This window comes from Ciconia boyciana, chromosome 8 (genome assembly GCF_034638445.1).
Source record: "Ciconia boyciana chromosome 8, ASM3463844v1, whole genome shotgun sequence".
NCBI lineage: Eukaryota > Metazoa > Chordata > Aves > Ciconiiformes > Ciconiidae > Ciconia > Ciconia boyciana.
Window position 1 is genome coordinate 2,195,458 of NC_132941.1, and position 23,938 is coordinate 2,219,395.

The 23,938-nt window shown below is 41.1% G+C and overlaps 2 protein-coding genes and 1 long non-coding RNA gene across 5 annotated transcripts in view; 1 reads left to right on the forward strand and 2 right to left on the reverse strand.

Annotated features, from left to right (window-relative positions):
* On the reverse strand, nucleotides 1-5,648 carry C8H15orf61 (chromosome 8 C15orf61 homolog). Of its 3 annotated transcripts, none has more exons than XM_072869872.1 (3): nucleotides 5,242-5,647; nucleotides 3,155-3,310; nucleotides 1-786 (listed from the first exon to the last, which is right to left on the reverse strand). In XM_072869872.1, exons 1-2 carry the CDS (start codon nucleotides 5,573-5,575, stop codon nucleotides 3,183-3,185), a joined length of 462 nt encoding a protein of 153 aa, XP_072725973.1. In that variant the 5' UTR covers nucleotides 5,576-5,647; the 3' UTR covers nucleotides 1-786; nucleotides 3,155-3,182. The 3 variants fall into 3 exon arrangements, with proteins under 3 accessions (XP_072725973.1, XP_072725974.1, XP_072725972.1); XM_072869873.1 differs by lacking the exon at nucleotides 1-786 and adding an exon at nucleotides 826-1,025 and having other exon boundaries at nucleotides 5,242-5,648; XM_072869871.1 differs by lacking the exon at nucleotides 1-786 and having other exon boundaries at nucleotides 2,563-3,310; nucleotides 5,242-5,646.
* Nucleotides 5,437-23,712, forward strand: LOC140655395 (uncharacterized). The gene is made up of 6 exons (XR_012043768.1): nucleotides 5,437-5,810; nucleotides 7,671-7,725; nucleotides 13,019-13,111; nucleotides 13,531-13,565; nucleotides 16,031-16,213; nucleotides 22,612-23,712. It is a non-coding gene; the product is annotated as an uncharacterized lncRNA (long non-coding RNA).
* Nucleotides 10,303-23,938, reverse strand: part of IQCH (IQ motif containing H) — a 70,595-nt gene continuing 56,959 nt past the window's right edge. Inside the window, exons 17-21 of the mRNA XM_072869874.1 lie at nucleotides 19,736-19,903; nucleotides 16,521-16,646; nucleotides 15,015-15,076; nucleotides 12,156-12,264; nucleotides 10,303-10,778 (exon numbers count right to left, since the gene is read on the reverse strand). Coding sequence (XP_072725975.1) covers nucleotides 10,677-10,778; nucleotides 12,156-12,264; nucleotides 15,015-15,076; nucleotides 16,521-16,646; nucleotides 19,736-19,903 — 567 coding nt within the window. The 3' untranslated portion in view covers nucleotides 10,303-10,676. The remainder of the gene's footprint in view (nucleotides 10,779-12,155; nucleotides 12,265-15,014; nucleotides 15,077-16,520; nucleotides 16,647-19,735; nucleotides 19,904-23,938) is intronic.

Here is a 23,938-nt window from a genome sequence, read left to right on the forward strand (position 1 = left end):
TCAGGAAAGTGCAGTTACATTTTCCATTAATTTACAGTAACACAGTTTAACTCAGATACCCAAGACCATTGACCTAGGTAAGAGGTAATGCTAAACGCTCGTTTAGGTTAAGATGCCCCCAATAGTCATTACTGTTTAAAAAGACTGCTACGAAGACTGCTACGAGAAGTAGCTACCTGATCCTCTGGGTTTAGACTAAGGTTTCATTTATCTGAAGTAGTTGTTAAGTGAGGTGAAACAAAGCTCTCTGCCTTTTTATGTCATCTCTCACTCATTTAAACATCATTCTTGAATACAGTAAAGAGATAATTAAGGCAAGACTTACAAGATAAACTACACTATTTCAAATGGAAATGGTGCAGATCAAATCCATAAGAAGTTAGAAGGGTCATTTTGTAGTTCAATCATCTATTAAAAAATACGTATCAACACCAGTATATGTTGCATACACAACATACACATAGTGTAATATATACACAAAGGAACCTGATAATTAAAACAATTGCAAATAAATTATTCCGGACCAGAGGAATTAACAAAGCCTGGTTCCCTACAAGTCTGTCTTTCAAAGCAGTGGGGTTACAAGACAACCCGAAAGGACCTTACAGGCAAGAGACAGCCATTAGATGTTACACATGCAAATAACGCATCTTTGAACAATTAAACTGCTAGAAGCTCATCTTTAAAGCCCGCTTCAGGGACACTCTTTAGTTCAAGCATTCAGACTTCTCCACAACAGAAGACGCCGCTCTCCTCATACTGGATTGTCCCTTTAGGAGCCAACAGCTATAAGGCAAGAGATGGTGGTGATGGGGATTAGAAAGGTAAAGCCACAAAGGTTCAGCTGAGAACTACACGCTGCACGCTCAACCTTGCTTGCCATTCCCGTGTTCCCCAGAGCCTTATAGAGAGTTTTTAGACACGAGGGTATGAATCTTCTTGGATCTTCTAGGCCCTCAACATTTCCATCTTGCATTCAGACCAAAACTTAAGGTAAGTGATAAAAGGAGAGACTAAGTAGGTATCTATAGCAAAAAGAGAGCGAAAGCCAGATGAAGTATTTTACCTTTGGTTGAAGACAAGCAAGTAGGTTTATATTCATACTTGAAAATTATTTTTGTCATGATTTAGTAACTCAAGCGTTGTCCCTTATAAATAGCATATTTTCCCTCTTACGTACTGTAACAGGTCACATACGAGCCTTAATGAAACAAATGAATGATACTATATTTGCACTCTGCCCTCAAACATCTTCTAGTTCATCCTTTAGCATGATCAACTTCATAAGAGCAAGAGGTCTATTGATTTTCATGTAATACAAGAAAATATTACATTTGCTTAATTGTTACACAGTGAGATCATTGAACAAGAAATCAAGTCTCTATTTAATGCTGCAAGCAGCACAGAATTGCAGTAATCAATAGGGTAGTTTGTCAAAGATGTTCTCTAAGGAGACTCGCCCATCACTGTATGGACAAGGAGTCATGTTGCCTGCATTTATTGAAAAACAGGTAAGCAAAGTCAGCAGTACACATTATCAGAAATCAAACAAGCTGCAGTGAGCAGAGGTGCAACTCCAGTGAAGAGCTGTATTTATAGTCTGGTAATTAAAAACCATTTTATCAACCTTGCGTTGAGACTAAACCTTTACAGCAAGATATTGACAAGATCCGTGGCAATGAATGAGCAGTATTTGACTTTAAACTTAGGAGCTGCAGTTATTCAACTTTATCCAATACACTGAAAATCAGTTATAGAAAAATGCTAAGTCATTTTTATTATTAATGAGGCTTCTTATAATACCGTCTCTTCATCTTTGAGACCCATTTAACTTGTGTCAAGAATATTCTCCCAAATTAAGTAGAACAGTGCCAGCGCTTCTCTGATTAAAGTGTTATTTAGTGTTGCTTTTAGAAAAAACACATGTATTGCTTCATTAAGTGGGAAACAGTTCCATTATCTGGAATTAAGTAAAAAAGTATTTAAATGAAATTATACTGTAGTCATAGCTTGATAACCATTTATTTAGGAATAGTCATTACCCTCCAAAAACAGTACCTACCCATTTTACATTTATCTTCCTACTTACGAAAATTGGAATAATCAATATACGTCACCAGACATGGGATTTGGAAGAGACAGCATTATCTGCTGGCACTAAAGCTAAGCACCAGTCATATATCCTGTACAGGTGTTTCTGTTGTTTGAACTTACTATCCAATAATTCCATATTTCTACTCTCCAAACAATTCCCTAAAAGCTTTTTCTTTGCCCAGGTTTCCAACTGAATTTGAGTCATTCCGTCATTATATGTGCCTGTTACAGCTGTGCTCAGTTACAGCTGGAGAAATCAGTTATTTTGCATTAAAAAAAAATGAGGGGAGTATTCTTCTCATTCTCCTGTATTAACTAAAAAATATCCGCAATTTGTAAATTAGCACAGGGGACTAAATCTTCCAGATTACTTAGGTTTTGTTCCTTACCGATAAGGCAACCAAAAGGAAAAAAAAAACAAACAATGCAGATATCTGGAGTTCAAGAACTGCAAAAAATACAAGCATAAAACATATTTTAGATATTTTATTTAAATATAATTTGAAGAAATGTGATACAGCCATTTTTAACTTCTTGGGGTGGTATTTTTCCAAAGAGTCTTCCAGGCAACTGAGAGTAGTCAGCGCCATGGATTCATTCAAACACGCTTGCAACTATGACAATTAATGCATGATGAAACATCTAGTCAGAGTCTAAACCTAAGCAGCTTAATCTTTTCACAGACATCCTGAAAATGTCTAGCATATTCACAGTTTCCTTGCCTGCAAGCTACAATTCAGTTCTCTAAGTCGGTAGATGTATCTCTTAAATTATCACAAGTTTGTTCAGTAGTACTAGTCACTGACTTCGGTAAATTCTAATACCCTTAGAAATATTAATTCTTCTCCTAAGGCTTCTGCTTTTTCAACTTTACTGACCTCTGCAAAAATAAATCTCTTATGACCAAAAAGTCCATGAAGCTTCCTGAAGACAGCATGTTAAGAATGCACTGTAAAAAACCAAAAAACAAAAAAAACCCCAAAAACCCAAACCAGTTGCCTTCAGTTCTTTTTAGTCAAAGGGAGTAGATATTTGCAGCAGCTGTAAGACAGAAACCCACCAAATGACAGGTACTTGAGGGCACGATTTCAGTACATTGCGCCTTCATCTTCTTTATTTAGAAAATAAATAGTAACTGGGCCATGACTCGTATGAACAGTCTCTGTGACACTGACAAAGAACCAGGAGCCAATTCCATATAGTAAAGTTGGGATGCCTAAGAAAAGACAAAAACACGTTACATACAAAGATAGCAAGCCAGGAAAATTAAAACCACCTATTAATAGTAAAGAATAATGACTCCAAAATGAAATTAAAGGAAAAGCATTCCTGTAAAAGCCGTCTTATTAATATTTTGCCTTTACTGAAATGCTTACAAGCAGCTATCAGTACATAACACCCTTCTTGTGTATCAAGCAGCTTAAGAAAAGCAGCAATATGCAGGAATTAATAGAAAAAGAAAATGGGAGGACAGCAGTATGAAAGAAGTGAAACACGGTCATGTACACAGCCTGATTTCTACCGATTAAAAAAAATATATATCTGAACACTAAAACACTCCCTGGACATCCACTTAGTTATCAGTTCAGAGTTTGTCTATATATCAGAGTAGAGATAGGAAGGAAAATAGGCAGTGACTTCATAGATCAACATGAAGCTGCTCTTGGGAAAATGAGATCAGTAGTCAAGACTACCAACTCCAACAAAACTGGAATGAGCAGAAGGGTGTATATACAAAAAGTGCCATCATTTTTAGCACTGCCGAGTTACCCATCTATTACAGACAACAATATTTTACTTAATATAGGGGGAAAAGTGGAGCTGGATTTAGGCCCTGAATTCGGTAAGGCACAGAAACACCGAATTCAATGTGCTTAAAGTTATCCAAGTGCTTAAGCTAGATTCTCAGAAGAGGGAGACGAATTGACTTTTTAGTCACGCTTGCCAGCCATTTAAATATGAAACATGCAGGGTAGCTGCAAGAAAGGTGGGGCAGATAAAAGGTCTGACTGTGTGGAGTGAAAAATGAAATCAGATTTTAAAAGTTATTATTAAGAACTCAACCTTTGTGATTACATTTTCTCACTATGTCAGTTGGAAAGATCAAAAAATGAAGACTAGCAGGCACGTTTTATAAAAAGTCACTGAAGACTTGCAAAACAAACGAGATTTTTTTTTTTAAATTAAATATGAAAACAAGAAACTGATACCATTAGTTATGTGACTGTCAGCATTTATGTAAGTGTTGTATCCATATACTAAGTTTTGAATAATAATGTATTTCAAAACTTATCTATATCCATTTTTATACTAATAAGGTACTGATAGAACATTATTATTTATTTATATTGCAGCAGCACTTTAGGATCAAGAGTGATCCGAGTCCCCCGCTACATCAGACACTGCCTGTATGCAAGATGCAAAAAATGAGCCCAGGCACTTTCTAAGAAGCAAACTCTTTTGCTTCATCTAGTGCTCATGTATTTGCTTAGAGGACAGAATTTCATCCACGGTAACAGAACATAGATTTTTAGATGGAAAATGATCCATACCAACTGATGTTAGCCATTTAAATAACAAGCGCTCGCACGTTTGCTTTAAGGCTCTTAATTTTTCTCCCTCACAACTGGACAGAGACACAGGAACTCGGTAAAACCCCAAAGAGTATCGATTTACAGCTCTGCGTTCTCACAGCTGCTGAAAGGCCGGGCGTATTTTGATTTGTGTTTCCTGACGCCGCCTGGTCCGACCCGGCGGCAGACGAGGATTCACTCACCTCAGGGGGAGAGAGGATTCACCCACCTCAGGAGGAGAGGAGCGGAGCGGAGGGGAGAGGAGCAGAGAGGAGAGGTGCTGCCCGCACCAGAGGCTCCCGGCAGGTCCCCGCTCACAGCCCCGTCCCGACTCCAGGGGACAGGCACACGGCTCCCGCCGGCTCCCGCCGCTTTTGCCTCTCCCCGCCCTGCGCCCCCCTTCCCGCGGCCGTCCCTCCCGCGAGGGGCGCAGCCCGCCCGCCTCAAGCGCCTCACTCCACCCGCCGGCTGCGGGAGGACGGCCAGAGCCGAGGGGGAGCGCTTCTCCGCCCGCCTCACAGCCGGCGAGGTAAACCGAGGGGAGGCCGCAGGGCCGGCCCGGGACATGACTCACCGGCGTTGAGGACCTTGAGGGCGGTGAAGGCGGCGTTCTGTAGCGCCAGGTCCTGCGGGGCGGCGCGGGAGCAGTGGTACTTGATGAAGGGGAAGCAGCCGGTGCGCAGGATGTGGTAGTTGGCGCCGTTCACCCGCCAGTTGAAGTGGGAGAGGCCGAACTGGTCGTTGCGCACGGCGCTGTACTTGACGCAGTACGAGGTCCAGTGGGGCAGGCCGCGCTGCCGCAGGTGCTGGCTCAGCACCTCCGAGGCGGCGGGACGGGGCGCTGCCGCCGCTCCCCGCCACAGCAGCAGCCCCACGGCCGCCTCATGCAGCCGCCTCAGCGCCCGCATCCCACGGGGCCGCTGTCGCCCCCCCCCGCACCCAGCCCGCACCCACGGCTTCGGCCGGCGCGCGTGCGCCGCCTCGGCGCGTGCGCCGGCCCCTCGCAGCGGCTCGCCGGAGGGCGGGAAGGGGCGGTGGCGGCGGAGGGGTCACCTCAACGGCGGCGGCCCTGGGCGGGGGCCGTGACCGTGGAAGCGGCGGGACTGGCTCTCGTCTGGGTGCGAGGGAGAGCGGGGCAGCCTGGTGTGTGCGGTTCCGTGAGGGGAGGGTCGGGTCCGGGCAGGGGGAGACGCGGGAAAGGCCGCACCGGAGCCCTCCGCGCTGAGGTGAGGCAGGCGGGTGGGGCAGCCCCGCGAAGCGAGGAGAGCAAGTCATCCTCCCCGACACAGGCCGAGGGATGGGCCAGTCGTCCCTACAGAGGGACGCACGTTAACGCTCATTGCGGCGAGTGAGAATATCACAAAGAATCGAGCAATTACATTTTTAGAAAAGGTTTTGTTTACAGCGTGTGTGCTGATGGGAGCACCCCGGGTGTTGCTGGCACATCTCACAGCTGCAGCATCAACCAGGTTAACGTGTGCTCAGGAAAAATTGTATAAATTGGTGAAATTCGACAGCGATGTCAGGTTAACAATAGTTCTTCAAAAGTGTTAGACCCCTTTGAAGAGAAATATCTTAAAGTCATACCCAATATTCCATGATATGATTTTTCTAAATAAAAGCCAAGGTTTTGAACCATTAAACAGTCTATTTGAAAAGAAGAGCTTGTACAGAAGAGTAAACTGAGAAATGGGAACAGATTTTTCCTTTTAATAATTGCAAGCAGTATCTCAAACGCAGCAATCTTAAATCATTGAGCTATGTAGTATGAATGTGCTAATTAATCAATTACTACCCAACAATGTACCCTGTTTATTTACTGTAATGTACTACATGTTTGTAGAACCAGTAATTATTAATCATCGTCAGTAACAAATTTGACTCAAGTTCACCTTCTTATAATTAATAGAGCATATAGTTAGCTTTAATATCTTTATTAGTGGCAACAATGACTGAGGATAGTAAAGAAGTTGGAATCGGATGCTGTGGCTCACTACAGTGAAAAGCTGAACTAACATATTACACCTTAACAGTGATATTCTGCTCTTACATTTCATGGTCAAGAGTAGTATATATTGCCTATAAAATGAACATACCACAACTACTTTGATTTTTAAAACTATTTTGAGATATTTTGCTGTCAACTTTGTGTTGCTGTTATTGTTAAAAGTGCAAGAAGAAGAGAAAAGTCCTTCAGCCTCTGGAAGCATAACCTTGCACAGGTTAAGAGAACGTAGATGTACCTCTACTTCCACAACGTACTACAAATGGAATGAAGTAGCATCTGTATTTACAAACGCATAGCAAAACATTGCATGCTTCAACAGTATGCAAGAAGCGTGACCAAATATCCTAAAGATGAGGCTGGAAGTATTATGAAGCATTCTTCCAAATGTCTTTGGTTAATAATATTTGGTTGCGCTATTTGGGTCTCCGTGTTCATTGGGTTCTGGTATGGTCTGATCATTTTTACATCAAAACAGTCTCCTGAAATGCACATCTTTGTGTTGAAGCTAAAAACCAGTCTAACCATTCTTCAGTCTAGATGATAACATTAAATTACATTCATGGAGGTTGTCAACACTTGTAGTACCTAAACTTTAGTGCCCAATTGCTGTAACAAAATCTGTAGTCTAAAATGAAATACAGAGGATCTGTATACCATAAGAGGGAGTACCCCAGATCTATGATAGGTGATTTGTTAAATGGGAAGTGATGTCAAGTAATCACTGTGAAATGTTGAAGACTGCGTTAGTTTTAAAATTCCAGGGATTCGTTACCTTGACCTAGACCTAGATGGAAGGTGGTACATTCTCCTGAACTATCCGTTTGAATGAGGTATCAGAGATCTTTCAGGAAATGGGTAGGGTGAATACTTTATTTCAGAAGACATCTGGAAGTGGTTGTGCTGATGAACTGCTTTTTTTGCTCTATGCTCAGAGTTGTCACTCTAAGTGTGGAAACTTGGGCTGAATGCCCCCTTTTTTTTTTTTTTTTTTGCAGGGCTTTAAACCCCACTCTATGAAAAGGGAGACCCAGTTTCCAGTATGAACTCCAGGTAATGTTCTCTCAGGAGAATGACCTGAAATGGGTAGCACACATGCTACAGACAGTATGTCAATTCTTGCAAAAACAAGATACATGAAGTGCTGTCAGCTGAATGCACATCTTCATTTGCAGCTCTGGCCCATGAGGAGCACAAAACCTTTATTTTAATTGTCTGGATCTTGTGCAGTTGATGCCAAAGCCCACTGCCCCACACCTCCTTCCACAAGCATTCCTCCACACCTTGCAGCTAGGGAACCAGCTTGGGCTTTTGCTGTCCGTAGCTGCAGAATTCTTTGGCAATTTCTAATGAACAGCCACACCTGGGCCACCTTTTATCTTTCGATTCCCACATGCTCTGTTTTCTTCCCAGTCTAGATCATGTTCTGAATAGTGCTAAAATTCAAGCTACAGTTCAAGAACTGTATTACAACTATATTTCTGACTTTTTTTTTTTAAAGCTTATAATTTCATTTTATATCTGCTGTATTGCTAAAAAAAATACATTTTTGGCACTAGCAGCATGGGAGTTGAATGTGAGAGACCGTAAAGCAGTTTCAATCCTTCCATCAGCTCAACGCTCAGAAGTGTTAATAGTAATTAAAAACTTTTTTTCCTCAAAATACATTTCACACTTTGCACATACTGAGAAATCTCTCTCACCACGGGAACTTTCAGATCACTTGTTCCCTGCAAAAACAGGTACAGTTTTCTTTTGTCAGAATAGAACAAAGACATAAGGAAGTGCAGGTTTCATTTACTCCTAGGACACTGCAGTCTATTAAGTGCCAGTGAACTAACGAGCTTCTCAGACCTTATGTTATTCTGGCTTGGATCAAGGCTTTATTTCCCTTAACCCTTAAGAAACTAGCTGACTCCTAGGTTGATACTGCCATGCTTTCCTGTGCTGCCTCCTCCCCCAGGATATTGCTTCTGCTGACCAAACTGGGATGTTACATAGCTTGGGTATGAAGCTAGGTGAGAAATCTACAGATCTTAGCAGTAAAATAGGAGAGAGTACATTATAAATGCAGTGAGGAAAAAGAACAATATACTATTCTGCAGCCCCTCAAAGTAGAACAGAGAACAAATATATCTTATCTTGTTGGAAGACCTAATAAGCAATTATACTGTGCTTTTTGGAGTATTATTTCTTGGCAAGTGAAGGATCATTGTTGTACCCACCACAGCCAAAAATGCCTCTGCTACTTTTATTTCTAACCATAAGGAATAAAGACTTCCAGGAAGTTCATTCATTGGCTAAAGTTCACGTTAGAAAAATCTGTGTGGGCTCTGGTATATCCAAAACCAAGACCATATGGAGATTACATGTAAGAAAGGAATAAAAACAAACAAAAAAAAATTAAGCAAAAATATTCTTTTAGACTTTTATTTGAAACAGGGATCAGCATTTATGCAAATGTTCTCATGTGCAATTAATTACTAATGTGACCAAAGTAGAAGAGAAAAAGGCTAACACAAAAGATAATGTATGAAGCTAATGGCTCAAGCACTCGGGCATCGGAAAATGATCTGCTGCAACTGCTTGGTGACATTCATTATTTGTCTTAAAAACTGTTTTTGCCTGAGCTTATCTCAGAGATACTTGCCATGCCTGGGACAATCGTATCCATCCAATGGAGAAGATGCACTGTTCTATAGTAATGTTTAGAATGTGTTGTCTGTTGGGATATGAGAGATCTGATGGATAAAGATAATTTTACAAATGTAACTGTTGTCCTTTAACATAACAGTGCACAGCAATCGTGACAAAAAAAGTCACTGGTATCTGAAATACAGAATCTATCTGATGGACAGATAGATCTGCAAAAGCATGGTATACTGGGAATCATAGTACAAGTATAATTCTAATGGTCCTCTTAGAATCTATTGTTGGACTAGCGCTATTACTATTGTTTTTGATAATTTGAAAGCGAACATAAAACAACTGCTGCAAAAATCTGTAGATAAAAGAAAGAGCGTAACGGTAACAATACGGACAATCAGTTCTGAAGAGGAATCCGGGTTACTGGGCTTACTGATAAGATGGCATTTAAGGGTATTTACTTACAGGCAGAACACTAGACTTACCTCCATTTTGGAAGACAATAGGTTTGAAAGGGAATTTAGGGTCCCAGGACTCTTTTCAATAGAGTCTGATCTAGTCTGATCTAGTGACAAAGACAGCGTGTGATCCCTCTGTGTATATCCAGGGGCATATAAAACAGAAGAAAGTGGCATTTTCATTGTATAACATCACTAAGAGAATTGCTGGAATACTTTACGAGGTTTGGGGACACCAGTTCTGCAGGGATGTTAGCAAACTGAAGCTGACTCGGGAGTTTTGACTGAAGGAACAGAAGAGTTCAGCCCACAGAGAGGTGTCATTTTAGAGTAAACAATTCCTCGGTTTCTCCGACAAAGACATAACGAGATCCAATTCCTGGAAGCTGAAGACAAACAAATGCAAACTGCGCTTAAGGCACTGGCTTTAACAGTAAGGATAATTAACCCACAGGAGAATTTGCTAGGGATGTAGTGGATTGTTTATGTTGATGAACCTATCTTTATGAAGATACGTTAAGGACAGTTCTAAGTTGTAGGCTTGATGGAGGGATCGCTTGGTAAAATTTTAAGGTCTGTGCTCTGCAGGTCGGAGTAGGTTGTTTCCTCTGCCCTCGAGGCAATGATTCTATTAATAAGATTTTAAAAACATATAGCGTACTTCAGGAACGACAGTATGAACATCAGGGGCATTTATTATGATCCTCTGCTTTCCAACAGTTTATTTTTGTGAAAGAAGGAATATTCTTCTAAACACCGCACTCAGAAATCGTGGAAATGTACTGTCTCAGTTAATATTATTTCACATGCCAATGCAGAAGGAAAACCAAACCTGTTCTTACAGATGAGAAAGCGTTTCCAGAAGCATAAAGAATAAGGCACTTAAACATTTTCCGTTAACTATTCTTTCAGAGCATCTGCTTTCGGAGGTTGCTCTTCTTCCAATTTCAGTTTGTTTTCTGCTGTAATTCCTAGAATTGCTTCAATATCTTGAATTGCCATCTGTAACGGATTCAAGGAATACAAGTTATTTAATGGGCATTATAATGAAATCTAGCAGTCAAAATGCACAGCTGGTAGTCCTTGCCTTGAAAAGGTACCTGGTGTTACACAGGACACGGTGCACCAATTAAATTTACTATTACTTTGGGGACAGTTGGGGGAATTATTAGTAAATATGTACACATCTCAGGTAAATAAAAACCCCAGTTCATTGCAATTTGTACTTCTAATTAACTAACAGGTGTTCTATTTCACATATGTAAATCATTGTTAACTCACTACGAAGAAGAGTTCCCTTTTACATTTTTCTTCAATGGTTGCTTTTCACTCCCTCATATTGAAAAACGGGGGTGGGTTGGTTGGTTGGTTTGTTTGTTCTGTAACACGTTGAAATTTAATTATATCTTCTCTAAAACTGTCATTTCACACTCTGCTTGTCAGAGGAAAATATAGTCAGAGTTAACACTGGAAAGAATCTGATATAAATTATGTGATTTGAGATACAAATCTGTAACACAGTGCTCCCCTTCACCTTTCTACAAAGCGCTTACAGATAGGATCTTAGAAACTTTTTATAAAGTTAAAGGTGATACAGTTTAGCAAAAGAACTCCCTCCGGAAAGTTTAGCTATTCTCTGGAATCAAAAAGCAGCATTGTAATGAGTGCTTGTTTCAGGGCACGGGGTTGGATTCATTATTGCTTTACCGTCTCCTTTTGCCAGCAAGGTCGTCACAAAGGAGCTTCCCAGTCAAGGTGGGCGCTCCTGGGGGAACGTTCCCGGTGTCACCAGCCCCCGCGCTTTGCCCTGCCTCCCCCCGCACCACCCCAGAGCATCCTCTGGCACACAGGGATGGGCGCTGCGGGCAGATTCAAAGGGCCGAGAAAATTGGGAACAAAATTGACTTGTGAAATTGATGGCGAGGTGAAAGATGTGAACTAATGGATTAAGTACTCAGTGGCTGGCTGCTTAAAAGAAACCAGTGTTAATAATCTAAGGAGCTATTATAAACTGAGAACGTTTCTTTCTAATTTAAGATTCCTGCCTTGACGGTGTCCCTCTAAAACAAAAGGGACAATTGCGGCAGAACTGTCTGAGGCAGTGCCAATAGCTCCTTTGCTTCTTACAACGGACAATCAGGAACATGACATTACAAATAATTTCACACTAAAGTATATCTCTCTTCAAAGAAAAAGTTTCAAACTTAAATTTAACTAACAGGTTCGTTGGGAGACTTACTATATTGACCTAGACACTGTAAAATACGTACTGCTAACAATAAAAAAGGAATGGTTTAGCACTTGTTTATGATACAGCATGAGGTATTTTCAGCCCTTGTACAGAAATTAACCAGGATCGTTAGTTAATTAACACCTCACCTTAAAATTGGTCTCGCCTTGCATATTAGGTGCTGATATTTCTTGATGGATGATGAAGAGATTGCGAGCAAAGGTCATGAGGACCCCCTGGAGATCCTCTCCGATTGTTCTGTTAATGATATCCAAACAAATGAGTTTACCAATGATTCCCTTCACATGCTTAAAAACAATCGCCCTCTCATTTGTGCCTGTCTGGTGATGGAATTTAATGAGTATTTTCAATCTCACAAGGTGGCAATCTTCAGGGAGATATGAAAGATGAGGCTCCATTTTAACTTGTCAACAGGAAGGATTTGTGCAATAAATAATTTTTATTAATCAACTTAGCAGAAGTAAGCAGTAAGGTTTCAGCTACTCCACGTAAAAGGCTACCACTGAGTTAGGACTGAGACAGCAGAACACTTTAAACACCTGGAAGAGCTGTTGCTTCTGCCTACAATTTGTGAAAGACCTCTGAAGGAGAAATTTCCACAGCATTTCTTAGATTTACAACAATCTAAGCTTTTGAGGCTTCGGTTTCTCAGTGGTACATACAGACACTCTCAACGCATGCGATCTTATGGAACAGGATATTATGCTGAGGGATAATGTACCTCATTTACTGACTGGAACTGACAATAGATCTCCAATGTAGTAAAATGGATGATAATTCACACACGTATTTCAGTGATTTTATAAGCTCAAACTGTTATATTCTTGAAAATATTTACGAATTAAGATAATGAAATTGCATTGAAAATCTGATGGAAGACAAATCTGGGATCAGAATGTATGGCAAATATATTTGAGAGTATTCTGGTAATATATTAATAACTGCCAATTCAAGCTGATGATCCAAGAGCTGTTGTTATGTTTCTTACCAGGGGAGCAACTACTGATGTATCGTTTCAAAGGAGTTAGCAAGAAGAATGTAGGTAGGATGCGGGATCTCTAACATAAGGACTCCACTTTCCGAGGTACGTGGCTAACAAAATTAAATCACACCAACAGGGACAAGGCAATCCAACAGTTCCCCGACTCTGCAAAGGGCAGGTCCGTCTCCTCTCTTCAGTTCCTCCCCACCTATCACACAACTCTCATGCTCGCTATATACCCCTCTATGGACTGATTCTATCTTAGCCTAACAGAAAAATGATCCAATAAAAGAAAGCTTTCTGCTGCGTTATTGAGCTGGTGTAAAAGTACCAGAGACATGGCAGAAGGAGGGTCAGGAGGGAGGAGGACTCCGCAGCTGCGGGCAGGGAAGGAAAGATCTTACCTTTCAGCATCAGTGGGCTGTTAGGAGAGGTTAGTGGCGTATGGAACACTTTCAGATGCCTAAATCACTTTTAAAATGGCTCCTGTTTAGTGATTTTCTTTCAAATTTGTCTTACAGCTCAATCATGGAAGGTGCCTACGTTGTGACTGCAGGTGAGTGCAGTATAGTATAAGAATATCTAAGCTTTCAACAAATCTGACTCGCTTGTATACTACCCACAGCCTTCTCCACAAGGAGCTGAGTACAGGCTGAAAGAATCATAGCCCTAGAAACAATCTTTAGGATTCATTTAGTCCATTCCCTGTGCTAGGGCAGGATCAATGCTACTTACATCATCCTGACAGAGGTTTGCCTAATCTGTTACTAAACACTGTCAATGACGACCGCACCAAACAATCTAATTAGTTCTTCACTTCCCTTACTATCAGAAATTTTTCTTATGCTAAACATGAATCTTTCTTGCTGCAAGTTAAGTTCATTTCTTCTTGTCCTCCTACCAAAGACATGGAAATCAGATTTTTCCTTCCCACAGTGGCTTTTTATGTGCTTGAAGATTGTCAGCAGATCTTACTTCTGCCTCCCCCCTGCCCCCTTTAGTCTTGCCTTGTAAGTCACGCTTTCTAGAACTCTCAACATTTTCGTCGCCTCCCTCTGAGTAGAACGGAACGATTACTTCCAGTGCCTCCCAGGTTATATTGTTTACCTTTTTCCATAAGATCATGACATTGTGACTTGCAGGCAGTTTGTAAGCCACTGTAACTCACAGATCCTTTTCTGCAAAGCTAGGTGTTCCTCATATTCATTACTGCTACCTAAGGGTAATTTTTGCCCCTGGTTCCAGCTGAATGTAATTCTATTTTTCATATTGTTTCTTCAATTTGTCAAGATCATTTTGAGTTCTATTCCTGCCCTCCAAAATACTTGCAGTGACATCCAGCACTCGAGGAAGCTGTCGTCTTATCCAGGTCATTAATGAAATAGCTCCAGCATCAAAGAAATACAGAACAGACTGAGAACAGACCATTTCGGCCCCTCACTCATTGTTTCCTATTTTCGCAGTAAACTTTACGTAAATTCTCTCTGAGGAGAGGTTTTCAATCAGTGTATAGTAGATTTGTGCAGATTATGCTTTCTTAGACTTCTTAGGAGATGTTCAGACATCTAAAGAATTACTAAACTCTCAGATCCGCTCTTGCCTGACTGCTGTTGATCGCTTTGTGAAGAACAATATAAAAAGGCACTAAACTTCAGCCTTCTCTACATCACGTACAGTTAGGTTTTTAATAATGTTGCCTGTAAAAGTAAGCGTGTGCTCTCACAGCTAGATTGCTATTGACAGTGAATCTAGCTCTTGTAAAGCTAATTGCAGTAGGTCTTCAGTCTGCGATGCAGTCAGGCTTTGATCTAAGCAGATTCCTGTACTTTTCTTATTTTATTACCAAATGCTTTTATTACCAAAAGCCTCCCTAAAACTTTTTGGAAGGACAGTCTTATGTTTTTGAACAGCAGAGCGAACTTGAGACACGCTGTGGTGTCTGCTCTTCAGCCCAAGCCTGTTCCCAGCTGTTTATCAGACTATGGAACCGACAGCGTATACTTACATCATTCCCAATCTGTATCGCTTCTGATCTTCGTACAATATAAAAACTGTTCCCTGTTTTTCCTGTTTAATAAAAAGACAATATTGCTTTAATTATTCCTAAAATAGTGATAATTGTAATAAATGTATTAAACATGGAGAGCAAGTACATAACCGTACCTAAGAAAGGCTAGTTTTGAATTGTGTGTAATGGATTATTGCTCAGTGTAAAAGATTATTGCTCTAACTTATTGTAGAGAATACAATATATTAACTTTATGTAAGTAGAACACATATGGCGGAGTCTATTCAATAGCAAATATTTTTGTTCCAAGTAGGAAGAGATGGTCATAAGTACTTTAAAAATTATCTCCTTACACAGTTACTTTTACCAAGAGGCAGGTTAACCCCTAAAAGCCTTACACACACTTAAATTGAAAGACAGGGAAAATATGCTTAGGTTTTCCTCTCCTTCAAGTTTATTTTTCACCTCAGCTATACACGGGACATGGACTTTCATTAACCTTCTGCTCTGGTTCATCATGGGCCTGACACTGGCGACAGTTTGGTCAGCAGCAAAACTCAGAGTTTGATTTTTAGATGTGCTAAGCGACAGTTACCACTTGTCACTGCGAGAGGTCTCATGAAGAGGTGCTATCCCTGGGGACGGTTTATGCTGAGAAAACATGTAAAACTTTGCATTTCCCAGTGAAGCCCTGTGCCCTAGCATCTGAAATCTATCTGTTCTTGTCTCGTGTAACATCTAAACTCCTTTACATTTAATTCTTACACAATTTTGTTCATACGCCTTAAGCACTTCCTTTCCTAGCAAAGCCTGCATTTTCATGTCTTCCTTCCTCTTTCTCTTCTCCATTATCACCCGGCCTCTTGGCCTCTGAAGGTGTGTCTTCTCTTACAGGTATGGAGGTGTGTGAAAGGGCTATATGATGGCCAAGTGCTCATGAAAGCTCAGTGCTAGCATGGTCCTGAACCCAAGCACAGCTCCTGGCTGACGGCTGTAATCCTTTTTGCCCACAGAGCCGTGTGAACAAACCCGCCGGGACAGCGTTCTCTCCGTAGTCTCTGAGAAAGAGACTGTCTCACTCCCTATTGTGTAACACAAACATGTTGTAGTACTCTTCATCCTTCACTGCTTCCAGTCTTGAGCCAAATCAGATATCTCAGAACTGTAGTTCTTCAAGACTTACACCCCAGCTAAAGGTAAGTGTTAACAATATTAGACTAATTTTTACAGGAACTACTGAAGACCTTTATGCAATTCAGAGTTCATTAATTAGCATCATGAAAACAATTTAAAATAAAATCAATTCTGACGTATACCAAGTCCTCTTCAGCAAAACTGTAGAGCAACACCTTGCTCTCTCCTTAACAGAACACTTAAACATTGTATTATGCTAAACAGGACACTTAAAGTTTACATTGTGCTAAGTGGTTTCACCATATTAGAATTTACATACAGAAATTATGCAGAGTGAATATCACGTTTTCTAGTCTTTCCCGTTCATACCTGGAGGTCAAATCCAACACCATGAGCTTTACACATCTGGAGGAGAACATTATAGCAGATTACAGAAAGGCTGGAGTGCCTCAGTTGACTGCTTGCTACTGCACACCGGTTGCTTATTGGAGAAGGCTAGGGAAAACAACACCGGATTCTTTATTTTCATACTGGTTTATATCAGAAGCCAACAATTTACTATTTCAATGGCTTTTTCTCAGTTAACTCATGTAAGTGTGCAGTAGGACTCTGTTTGGAGGAATTCCTGTTCATCACAATGTCTACTGAACATAGACATTTCCATGCAGCAACATTAAATCCTCACCTCATGCTGTACGCAAAACCTTATATTATAGATCAGGTCTACAGAATCACTCTTTATGAGCCACATTTTGATATTTTCACGGCTTCATTGGTAACTGAGCCCTGTGAAATCATTCTGAGTGGATCCTCTGAATCCATTCTGCCTTGTGGTAACATATGTTGTTCTAGAGTCAGCTCTTCTCGACAGCAGAAATTCCAAAGCGGATCATCAGGAATTTCTGAAATTGGGTTTCTCCAAGACAGAGTGTTCTGCTACAGCATTAGTGTGCATAATTTTTCCCGCAAGTCTTTGAGTGACTCCAAGAAGCCACAAAACTGATACCAGTGGGGTTCATACTGTGGAGCAGAATCGGTACTGCATTTGAGTTTAAGCTGTTCCCAGTGCTTGGGACAAAAGAATAGAGATGTTGCATTGAGTAGAACTGAACAGAGCCATTCTCCTAAACCAAGGCTTTCCTGTGATGTCATTTTTAATACTGGACTGTTCCTTCAGAGTGGGGATACTGCACGTTGAAGCATGTAATTTACTGTATTTTTTCTAAAATGATACTTGTTTTGACATGGACTCATTTAAGCTGACGTAGTTGAAATCCTCATATAATACATCTCTGCCTGAAAATTAATCATGTTTATAATATTCTGAGAATTAATAACACCCATTGCTCAAGTCATTAACTTAAAAAAGGAGCTTCCAAAATCTGTTCTCTGCAGTAGGGGACCACAAATAAATGAATGCTTGATAAAATAATCCAAGTAGCAGTTTAACAAGCGTAAACTTGAATGTGGCTGCAATAACACAGAACTATTGTTTAAGGGTTGGCATCAGGTTGATGAGGTGCTTATTTCAGCTACAAAGCATGCATACACATGCATAATGAACTGCAGTATGAATTATTAATGTGTTGCTTATTTAGCCTCATCTGTCTAGAAGATAATGTATCCTAACTATAATGAGTGATTGGTTTTGTACATAATTACAGTAGCAGCAGTATCTAGGAAATTTGTTCTTTCAAAGAAGGATTTCTAAAAATAAAATCATCACACAAACTCAGTTGCTGCTCCATTTTATCAAAATCAAACCTACCAGGATTGAGAATATATAATAAATTAAAAGGGACAGAATCATTATTAACATCATAATTTTACACAAAGTGTTTTACTTAATCATTCATTACAGATCATGTGCTGTAAAAGCATTTGTCTCTTGGTTTGTTTGTTTCTTTTTCTGAAGATACTTTCCAGAGAGAGTGCATTTTTGTCGTTAACTCTTAAAGAGATAAAAACCTCAGAAATACAGAAAGAAGAAAAATAAAGGATATAGTGACCATTTGTGTTAATTCTGACAGAATTTTAATGAAAAAAAAAGTTGCTACTTGATTACTTTTCATTTCTAAAACTTGTTCTGCTGGGACTAATCATACCTCATTGACTTCTCTCCAACTAAAAGTGGTTGCTTGACAAGAACAATAGATCAAGAGCTCATTAACCTCTAAATTACAGCTCCGTGACATTTTTGGAATGGTGCTACATTCCTCCTCTATGCATGAAGAAAAGGGAGTTGTGAGTCTTCTGTCAAAATGTGTAAAATGGCATCTGCTCTATGTCTATAGATGTATATATACATGTACTTATAGATACATTTCTTATCCTCTGACTTTCTAAAGGCCTTTCTTCCCTGTTTAGAGGGACAGTCTCAGGGTTCAGAGCCTTATCGAGTCCTGCACCAAGACTGATCGAATTTAACAAATCAGCATAATAAGCAAGTCATATGTTAACCGTGCTTCTGTGACAGTGTGTTTATAGGGATATCAAAGCAATACACAGATACCATCTTATTTAAAATGACATCCCTGGGAGGCACTATTATGGCCACAGGAGTCTTCAGAGAGGTCCACAAGAAGCAAGTGCCACAGCACTCATCATTTCCCTACCTAAACCTACAATTCCGACCACCTCCGCTTTGTGTGCAGCACCCACTGAGAGCCGAGCACACGTGAATTCACAGCACCTGACACCGTGTGCGGCTGAATCGGACCTGGCAATAGAAACCAGACAGATTGAGGGGGGCAATTCAGGGCTCAGGGATCTTGCTTGGCATTGCAGGCCGGTGCTTCTCCCCCTTGGGCTTTGTACCTCTGGTCCAGAGAGAGCAAGCAGGAGGGAGGAGTATGGCTGCGTATTCCTGCTTAGGGAACTCACCTCGGGTAGGGTGCTAGGAGTTTTTCTTCCTGTTCAAATGACTGTGACCATAATTAATACTGAATAATTAATATTGAACAGTTAGATGGATGGAGAACTGAGTGAAGGTTCTGAGAACCAACATTTAGGTTTAACTCAAGGGAGAGCTGGGAGAGATTTAGGTGTCCAGATCCTTCTGCAGATGCAGCCCTGATTGTTTTACCCTCGGTTTTGTGCATGAAAGCACAAAGCTTGGGTAGAACTTCAGTGCTCTAACTTCTGATGCCAAATCAGAGCTCATGAGCTGAAGGCTCCGCTTTCTTCTTGACTGCTTGGAAGTTACTCCTACAGTCAGTCAGGGCAGTGCTTTTGCCTCCTTCCTTTTTCTTGCAACATACAAATTACCACATTTTTTACAACTCAAAAACTACCTGAAATATTTTCTACCTGAAACTACCTGAAAACTACCACAAATCACTATTACTGTGAACAAAGGATGAACAATCAGGTACCAGAACCTGAGTATAAGCATCCAGAACCTTTCCTTTAATTTCTAATGTGATGGCATCCCGTTTACTTTATTAACCTTGTAAAATCTAAAAGTAGCAGTTTAAAATCTGACAGGAGCAGATTCAGCTCCTCTAGAACAGCGATCTGGGACAGATTTTAACTTTTCGGTAGTTTACAGTAATACTTTTATTTGTAAACAAATCCCCGCTTACAGTTTTTGTCTCCTCATGCTGAATACGTTGGCTTTTCATTTTATTTGAACCAAGAGATACTTCCAAGCGGCTAGAGCGACAATCCAGATTTCCATCTGTCACGTACAACATGAGCTGAGTCAAGGCCAGCTGGTCACTATAGCAAAGGTCAAGGTCTGTTGCCCATACCTAATCAAAACACAAACAGGTGCATTAAAATAAAAAAAAAATAAAGAGAACAAGAAGGGTGAAACTCCGCAGTCGTGTAGAGGAACATTTATGCCTTTCTTTCCATGCATGTACTTACGGTTTCCTTGTGTTGGCGCATCATTGGCAGCGATAAACCACTTCCAAGCGGGAACAATGGGAATTCTTACGTAACTTCAAAAGTAACTTTTGAGAGAACACCGAAAGGCTAAGGACAAAACAGTGACCTCTACTACCAAGATTTTAGCAACAATGAGAAAAAGTCGATAGATGAGCTCAACAGCTGTAAAGCCTGTAGCACATTAAATAGGTAATTATCTAAATACTAAATAGCACACCTGGATTTTTCAGCTGAAGAATAATTAAGGTCAAAGAAAGTCAACCTGGAGTTACAAATAGGTATTTTGAGATAGAAAAAGGGAAGTTCCAGAAGGCAAAGCTAAACTGAGTAATAAAAGGGGTAGGGAAGCCTGGAATCCGTGTGTAAGAATACGTATCGGTCATCACAGGGGTTGAGCAAAGCCCGTTCCCATTGCCGTACGTGGCCTTACCAAACAGCAGATCCTTCGGCATGTAGAAAACCAGACGCCTTGCGGCATGGTTCTGCTTCCACTCACGCCACTGTTTTGTGGTGCTAATTCAGCTTTCTACCCGCATAACTACACAGGAAATCAGACCATAAGATCATAGGGCTGCCAGTGGAACACATCCCACAGGCGGGCAGAAGGGAAGCCCACCTCACCCATGTGCAGGACATACTTGCAAAAATGATAAAAGCTGCGTATAAACCTCAAGAAGATTTCCAAGCATTAAAGCATGTAAAAGTCAGACAGGATTTGTGAGACCAGTCCACGCCGAGGGTGTAGCGGAAGGAAGTACCATGGATTGCTTCTGCGAGGCTCCTCCGTCCCCAAGAACCTGAGCACGGTTTTACCCATGAGTTTTTCCCATTTACAAAATGCTTGTGCCTACTACGCCAATGAGAAATGTTAACGCACGCAAAAATCTGCCCTACAGTGGACCCCTTTAAAACAAATCTAGCAGTGAATGACTTGAATAAGCCTTTGAATGGTAAATGGCGTCATTATAAGGATATTAAGAGGTCAGGCAGTCAAGGCCTCTTGGTAAACTGGAGTTAATTTCTGAATCATATGCACATAGTAATGCCCTTTTTATAATGGTGAATAAATCACATCAGTAACAGTTGTTAATATCTAACTGCCAAGTATCTGTTGCTGTATTAAATATCCTATTTGTCAACTTAAATATTTCCTGCTGCATGGTATAGAATGCAAATCGGATGCTAATGGCTGGCTTTACTTAGTAATAGGGGAATATTCCCCAATTATAATGCTTAATTTTCTTCAATAATTTATTCTTTATCATCACTTCTGCAAGACAGGAAGGAACTTTCATATCAATTTGTACTTTTCCGGTATGTCCTAACCTTTTCAATGAGCTGAATAGTAATTATAAACTATACATACTGTAGAAGCATTACATTAATTTCCATAAATATTATCAACAAATCAGTAACAGCCAATGTGTCTTGAACCTTGTTTGAGTTGGATTTTAGATTCTCAGTTAACGCTTTGCCCCCAGAAAGAGATGACAGGGCTACACGGGGGGACCAGGGACTGATGAAAATCTTGGATATCCAAGGACTGGTCACTAGCTCAAAGTGAACTGGTTGCTCTTAATCCAGACTCTGATATTATACCTGCATTGCTCTAACCTCAAAGTCTGCACCAGCACTATCGGGGAGCTTTGTTGATGCACAGAGGGGCAGGAGGCAAGTTTGACTGAAGGCGGACCATAAAATGGCCAAGATGGAAAATCAGCAGAAGTTAACATCACTGTGGCCATAGTGCATCAGGGTAAGTGCAAGGGCTGTGTTCTGGCAATGGGTAGAGAATGGGTTGAGCATTTAAGAGCAGGTAAAGCATTAAAAATGCAGCCTGGCAAACATAAACAGCCATTAGCGCAAGCCAAATTCATTACACCCTGGTAGAGACGCAGACAAACCGTACCAAGTGTGGGACAGCACATGTTTTGCAAGAGTTACTCAACAAATCCCTTGTCAGTAACTAAAATTAGAGTACGTGCAAGCGACATCATTTTAATTTCAGATGCAGAGAAGAGACCCATTAATTACTTGCGTGATATATTTTACATAACCTGAACAAAAACCCAGCATGCCAACTCTGGCTCTAACGCCCCGCTGGCACGTCCCCAGTCACTGCTCTGGTAAGGCATGGAAGCACTCCTGGATCCCCCTGCACCAGGCGATGGCTCCAGCCTCATCTCTGCCCAAGGAAGGGGCTACAACACGGGGAAGAGGAGAAGAAGCTTTTAGCAGGGCAAGTTTCGTGCTGGAAATCATGAGACTGACCAAATGCTAGTTTATAAGGAGTTTCTATTTACTTTCAGAGTGTGTCAACTAGTTTCAGACATGGCTTCATCATCTCAGAGCGACTACCCTCATACCATTGCCTACAAAACTAAGGGCTCAGATCAAGAGGGTGGATTGATGGCCCTACCGTGTAATGAAGGAAGGTGTCCATCCCCTCCCCTGCCTGTTACTCTTTAACGTTGTACGGAAGGAGAGCTCTAAACACCTACTGAAGCTTCAGTCACAGTTACATTCTACATAGGTAAAGTCATCGTATTTTTTGCTTTTTTAAATACAGGGCGTAGATCTCCACAAGCACAAGGGGGAGGAAGGCAAACATGGCTGGAAGCCACCTGTCCACCTCCTTTCATTCTGGGCCTGAGCCTGAGGCTGAACCACCCCTACTGGAAGTTAGAGCAGCCAAATGGTCATCACTGCGTGCCAGCTGGGATCACCCCCAAGGATTCTTTTCCTGGCTCAGGATTGTCAGAGAACACTATATTGTGGCCACGTCCCTTTCTGCCCTGGATGTGTCCCAGAACACCCCTAATGTGGGGAGAAAGGAAGAAGGATGAGATGGCATAAGAGTCCAGCTTTATCCTAGCAGGGGATTCCCTTTTGCCATGGAAATCCAGAAGTGCCCTTTAAATCCCCTTTGTACTGCTACAGAAACGGGAAAGACACAGGGCCTGGGCAATGGTTCTAACTTTGTTTTCATGGATAATTTCTTCCCATTTTATTAGTTCAAATGCAGGCCAGATCATTAGTAACTAGTTGACTGAATTCTTCAATGGAACAATTTCTACGTCCCATTCCAGTTCCTGAAGGTCACGAGTCCTCTTTGGGAAATTATAGCAATCAGGCAATAGGCAACATTTTTGGTAGTTTTGAGCAAGGACGGAAGTTCGGCGGACCTGAGCCTGGCTGGTGGAGCTGTGTGAAGACAATAGCTATGCAGCTGCTTATAGTGCTCTTACTCTGGAAGTAAGCAGCTGGCTCTATCAGTCTGGCACCTTTCACCAACGATATATCGATATATATCCCCAAATGGAAAGGGATTGCTTGTTATATCATCCTAAGCACATGCTGACCATATTGCAGTTAGCAGGTGTCCCTTGAGTGTAATGACCTAAAATTAATTGTAATAAACAAAGAAAAGAGCACCAGAATCCTTTATATCTGTGTCTAAAGAATTCTAATTAGGTGGACTCCATAGTTGAGGACTTCTCATTTTCTGTGAAGATGTTACCAGGCTCATACTAAGATCATATATTTCCACTGCTTTGAAAGTGCTCTTTGGCATGCAGAGCACTAAGCTAAACCAGTACGGCTAGGGCTGCCGTCGGCAGCAGATATGGAGAGCGTGAACTGAGAAAAACATCTAACGTTAGAGCAAGAAGAGCTACGCATCGCGTGTACGTGACCAATTTGGGCAATATAATTGAGACATACCTATTGCTCTCTTCTGCTTCTTTTGCCACATTAAGATGTCAGAGCACAGGAAGCTCTCAGCTTGGCTGCTCCTTCTAGTCTGTAGTCCTGATGCTGCCGGCCAGCCTTAATGAAGCATCGTGCAGCATGCGAGCAGAGAGGTAGGCACAGAAAAGAGGGTACGATGGAGAAGA